At 37.8% G+C, this 6,000-nt stretch overlaps 1 protein-coding gene across 1 annotated transcript; it reads right to left on the bottom strand.

Moving 5' to 3' along the window:
- Positions 1 to 3,387: 3,387 nt before the first annotated feature.
- Positions 3,388 to 4,453, bottom strand: LOC122057733. The gene has a single exon (XM_042619961.1). The coding sequence runs from the start codon at positions 4,141 to 4,143 to the stop codon at positions 3,610 to 3,612; it is 534 nt and encodes a 177-aa protein (XP_042475895.1). The 5' UTR covers positions 4,144 to 4,453; the 3' UTR covers positions 3,388 to 3,609.
- Positions 4,454 to 6,000: the final 1,547 nt, after the last annotated feature.

Raw genomic sequence — 6,000 nt, 5'->3', positions numbered from 1 at the left:
ACCTTAGCCTTCTTAGGTATCTTTTTTCTTTTGTGGGTAACCTGTAAGTATTTTTTATTCTGTTTAATTTTGTGGGTAACGTGTAAGTATTTTTTTATAGTTTAGCTCTGGTTGCTGAAGGAATTTGCTTCAAAAGCCATCTTCTAAGGTAGTGATCAACTGGAAAGTCCCATCAATTAAGCAAGAAGCAATTTCTATATTATTGGTTTTGGAGATACGGATCCCCTACTTTATCTCTCTTTGCTTATGGAATATGTTTCAATGACCACCTTCTAGGGTAGTGATTAACTGGAAATTCCATCAATTAAGCAAGAAGCAATCTCTATATATTGACTGTGGAGATACGGATCTCCTACGTACTCTATCTATGATTGCTCAGGGAATTTGTTTCAAAAGCTATATTTTAAGGTAGTGATTAAAGGAATGCTCTATCTTTTTGACCTTCCAAACAACAATGTTAAAGAAAAAGTGAATCAGGTTCTCGTAGGGGCTAATCCACATAAATAGAATCCATTATATTGATTATGGGGTAGATTCCATTTGTGCGGATCTACCCCATATGAGAATAGTTCTCATACGAAAACTTGATCCACTCTCGTTAAAGAGGCCTTCTATTTGCCTCAAGCAAGGGTCTGTGTCAATTGGGATGGTTCCTAGTCGGTTTGAGCTCCTAAGGGCTAATCCCATAAACGTCTCATTTATTAAACATTTTTAAAACTATGATCCGAAATTATTTAATAATGGGGACCATCTAGATCCTGTTCCGGTAAAACACGGTTCTGAGTAATGATCAGGACGGTTCCTTACTAGTTCCGGGCCTAAAAGGGGGCCAATCCCAGAACTGTCTTGCTTACTAAATGGTCCAAAACCTAAGATCTGATTCGGTTTAATAATGGGACGGTCTAATTCATTGGAGTTTTATTTCGAATTGGATAATGAGTCCATAAAGAGTATTTCTGTTGAACTGTATTTATTTTTAAGATTTTTCGAAAAACTATTTGGTTACCCATCCCAATTTTTGTGATTCTTTCGAATCACCACTTAACATGGACTATTTATATGAAGATTAATGTATGTCAAATATGAGTTTTGCTGTTTACCTTATTTCTCAGATGAACCACATTTAACTTTACAAGGTGTTTCAAATGAATTAGTATTTCTAAGTAGAACCAACTCAAAAAACAACCAAATAATTTAAAAAAGGGAGAATCACTTATTTTAATAATCGGTTCAAAATCAGATCTGAGAACCATCCCGTTTATTAATAAGACAGTCCAGTTATGGGTTTCAGCAGGTCAGTTCGAGGACAGGTCCTGGTTTCGGTCCCAAATTGACATCCTTACCCTATCACTTATGTTCTAAAGAATTAGAAGATGTGGGAGGTAGACTTGCAGGTCCTACTCTCAATGAATGGGGACTGCTTTACTTGAAACACTATCAGATTCTTGCATTATGATGTGGATAACGAATTTCAGGATCAATTTACATCCGGCATCTTTTTAGCGAGATCATATCTATTTGAATATAGTTTGCTCTGGTCTCTCTGCATCAGATGTGATGAACAAGTTGGGGAAGCTTCTCTGCTGGTTGCCTTGGGCCAAGGATGAAGCCCTTGGTTTGTGAACTTGATATATCTGTGTTGCAATCAACTAGTGATAATGCTTCCACACAACATGGATCATTTGAATAGACCTAGGAAAGGGCTAGCTAGGGCTATACCTGGGCGAGCTATTACACATTCTGAACAGCCCTAAACCCTAATGTTGCTGTGCAAAAATAAATCAAAAAAAGGATTCTAAGTATTTCCTTACTAAAAATCAATGCACACTGCTTTAAAAAAAAAAATCCAAATTGAACCCTGATGAATGGTTTAGCCAATTTTAACAACATTAGAGAAGCTATCTTCTGCAGGTTTATGGTGACTCAAAAATATCCATCCCTCTAATGACTTCTAACAAAATTTCTAACTTGCCATATGCTGTTCACCCTCATGCCATCAATCTTGAGATCCCATTCTTTAGTGCAACCAACATAGATAAGCATGTCCAAGCACCAACGTCCCACACCTGGGGTTAAGGAACCGTCGATTCTAGCAATACCAAACAATCTACTTCAATATTGTTTTTGAAGATCTATGTCTTCATTGTTACTTCTTGAATCTATATTCCTTCTGCCAAGAGCTCAGATTTTTGTCGAACCTGCAACTTATAGGAGTAACCATTTTTTATCATCTAGATTGATGTCTTCGTATTCATTGTACAGCAAAGATGCTCCATATTTGAGGGGACTCAGATTCTATCACAACTCGCGTCTTACAATAGGCTTTGACTACCACTACAATAGCTTGCCCTACAACCGATGCAAGTCGGAGTTGCCAAATTCTATCATGTCTCACATCTTACAGGAGTGATGACCACATGACAAGCTTGCCTTACAACCAAAGCAAGTTGCAAACAAAAGATACATCCTTACCTTCATGTCTTCAGCCTCCTCTACTATCAATCCTCACTACCAGTCTCCACTCTGAAAGCCATGCCACCTTTTTCCACAATGTGCAATGAGAACAAATCTTACAAACTCAGCAACCATTTGTTAATATTAAGATGTTAGTAGATGAAGATGGGTTTTCAACCCAGATCCTCTTAGACCTTTAGTAGCCTACGACGAGATTGTTTCCCTCTTATGCTAGCTTCTTCTTCTTAACTATTCACGAGTTTATTGGGTTAGTTATTCTTGATTCTTCAATCACTCTTATCCACGAAATGTTTTTAAAATTTCCTTGACATATGCTTATATTACTCTGCCTCCTAGTGTCAATGTGTTCCTAGAACATATAATGTATACTGCGTTATCCCAGAAGACCCCTATTCATTCACAACAACTAACATTAATGGGTATATCTGGGTTGAATCAAAATCACCAATGCCCTAGAAGAACCCAACATGGAGTTAGTCTCTGGTATTTAGCTAGCTCTACAAAAACAGGAGTAGCTTCTGTGGGCCTAAACTGCTAGCAGCAAACCTTGCAGCCTTACGTTGCTAATTCATGTTTGAAACACATTAATTCTCTAAACCAAACTTGAAGACACAACTAAATGATTGAGCTTTCAGAAAGCTTCTCTCAACTAATCAAGACTTACCTACTGAATTCTGTAAACTAAAGTGAAGTCCCAAACAATCACTGAAACATCTTAAGTTTTCAATGTATGCTAATCAAACTCTAATTTCTCGGCATCAAAAACAAAATGTGCTTAGTTCCATGTTGAGAAATCAAATTCCGTGATGGATCAACATGCATTCATCGTCCCATGACACACTTGAAGTATTTAGGTGGGCAACAGAGCTTCGATTAGGGCAGATTTATGAAGATTAGAACAACTCCACAATATCCAGAAAATAAATCTTAGAACCCTTCTTACTTAAAATAGATATCAATGAGATGATCAAATCCAAATGCATTCCCTCCCCAAACAAAGTAGAAAATTAGAACCCTATAAAACCCAGAAAAATCAAAGGAAGGAACGAAGAAAAGAAAAGGATAAGCAAGGATCGATCGATTAAGCTTCAAACGAAGGAAACAAGATCAAATTTCAGCAGTAATACCTCAAGTTCAAGTAAACATCTTAAGAGGAAGAGACAAAAGGTCCCATTCTGATTCTCCGTGTATTTGCGCATCATCGCAATCAAACCCACATCCACATTCGGGAGACTCATCGAAGTTAGCAACAGGGAAATCAGCAGAAGCGATTCCCACAGAGAAGTCTAATTCATCGTCGCTCCGAGTAACCTCGACGATGCTGAGCCAGAAAAATAACACCTTCACACTGATACCCTTCAGTTCCGAGAGCTTGTCTGTGGTGATGTAGCCTGTAATGGTGGACTTGTACTTCAGTTCGTAGGAATCAATTGTGAAGGTACAGGTTTCATTCAAGTAGACTGAGAATTTTCCGGTACTAGTGTCCAAATCGTAACTTGAAACCCCTTTGGGGAGAAGACCGACCGGGAAATCGTAAGATTCCAGGACCTCATACACAGTCTCGGCGGCAGTAAAAGAGGAAAAACAGAGGAGACTAAAACACAGAAACACAATTGGAGAAGAGAGTCTCCACCTGATACTGAAGAAGAATCTGGACGACAAACCCATCTCTCAATTTCCCTCTTCTTGTCTCTCTTTCAAGTTGCTTTCTACAGATGAAGATGAACCAAAGCAGAAGAAGGGTTTCTTTCAGGTAAAATGAAGAACACCTTATGCACATGTGGAGCAAAGTTGAGGAACTACGAAGTCGATATGAATTAAATAGGGAAGCAACGTTGAAAACGTGGTGGTTAGTTGGTATATGTATGTGGGTTGTCGCTGCATCTGTCTTTCATGAGGATCTCCAAGTCTCCACACCATATCCTACGAACCAACTTTTCCATTTTCTCAACTAACCTCCTTCCGCTATCTGTCTTTCCCTCCTTACGGTCAAATAAACATAACGGATCAGTCAATTGGAAAAGTAAATGACATCAACCACACTAAACATCCAGAAATCCAGCGAATTCTCTCAAATTCTCTCTCTTGCGGTCTTATCTCTCTCTGTGAAACTCTCTCTCTCTCTCAAAATCACACAACACCAACAACATTAAGCAATCCAGAAATCCAGCTAACTCTCAAATTCTCTCTCTTGAACCACAATTTCATACTCGATAGCTTCCTGCAATAAGATGAGCAAAAGGAAATTCTCCAACAGAAGCAGCGTTCCTATCTAGCAGGAAAACATTCTTACTGTGAGTGATTTGGGTCGTGGGCCACCTCCAAAGATCTTAATTTTCGGAAATTATATCGTTATGTTTTTCTTTTAAATTGGTAGTGATGGGAGATTAGTGTTAAAGAGACAATTGTCTTTGGAAACATAGAGACCATGGACCTAATCACTTTTCTCCACTTGGCAGCAACCCATGCTAGCAGAGGGAAATGGAATCTTAGGGGTAAGGATGGAAATTTTCAACCACCATAGGAGGGTATTTCAGACTGGCCCAGACAAGTAACTGCAACCCGGGCCGAAAAAATTTGGCAGCAACCCGATAGCTGTAACCCACTGCTGGCAGCCAAAGAAATAGAATAATTCACTTCCCCCTAAGGTTTACAGATACCCTTCCAGGTTATAGTATTTTTTAAAATACCATTTTAGATTCTATTTCTTGGAGCTGCCTACTTGGCTGCAACCCAAGCAACAGCTAAATTTCGTCCAACCCGGGTAGTAGTGAAAAAAAAAATTCTATTAATAAAGATGCTTTCATCTTACTATGGACATAGTCAGGTAGGCACTTTGTCAAACCAAGCGTGGTTGATTTTTTTTCTTTTGATACATTTTGTTTTCTGCATTGTGGATAGATTTCAATTTGTACCATGGTTTGAGTCTTTAAGTTATCATAATTGGTATAGGAATCGAACGAGGCCAATATCATTTTGATCTTGATCTGGATCGACCTATTTCAGCTTGAATCAGACAAGAATTTGATAATTATTATCCAACATGATTGCATAAACTATTTAAAGTTACATCTGTAGTTAGTAATGATGAATTTGGATACAAATAATTTTTATTTTACTTTTCAAATTTGAGAGATTTTTTTTTTTTTTTTTTAGTGGTTAGGTATGCTGTCAGCTTTTCTGGTGTTAATGACTCAACCAATGAGGGGATTGGGATAGGAGGGGCATAACAGACTTTTCCAAGAGGAGGATAGAGATAGACACTATGCCGCTCGCACACCCAGCTTTTTCCCATTATTTTATTAACACTATTTTTCACAATGAAACCATCTATTCTAAATGTACTTTTAGACCACCTTATAAATCTAAGCCACTCCAAAATAAGGCTCCATTTGTTTCCATGTAAAATATTACATATAAACTTTCAATTGAAGAATTTTACATTACAAATTTTACAAGTAAAGCTTTTCATGTTGAACATTTTCCAATGTTTGTTCTTAGGAGGTAAATACGATGTAAAATGCT

This window comes from Macadamia integrifolia, chromosome 12, assembly GCF_013358625.1.
Source record: "Macadamia integrifolia cultivar HAES 741 chromosome 12, SCU_Mint_v3, whole genome shotgun sequence".
In the NCBI taxonomy this organism is placed as follows: Eukaryota; Viridiplantae; Streptophyta; class Magnoliopsida; order Proteales; family Proteaceae; genus Macadamia; species Macadamia integrifolia.
Note: the sequence above shows the minus strand (reverse complement) of the source record. Positions and strands in the feature narration are given on the sequence as shown.

Coding starts and splice junctions, on each gene's coding strand:
- LOC122057733 (XM_042619961.1), bottom strand. CDS start 4,143: ATGGGTTTGTCGTCCAGATTCTTCTTCAGTATCAGGTGGAGACTCTCT.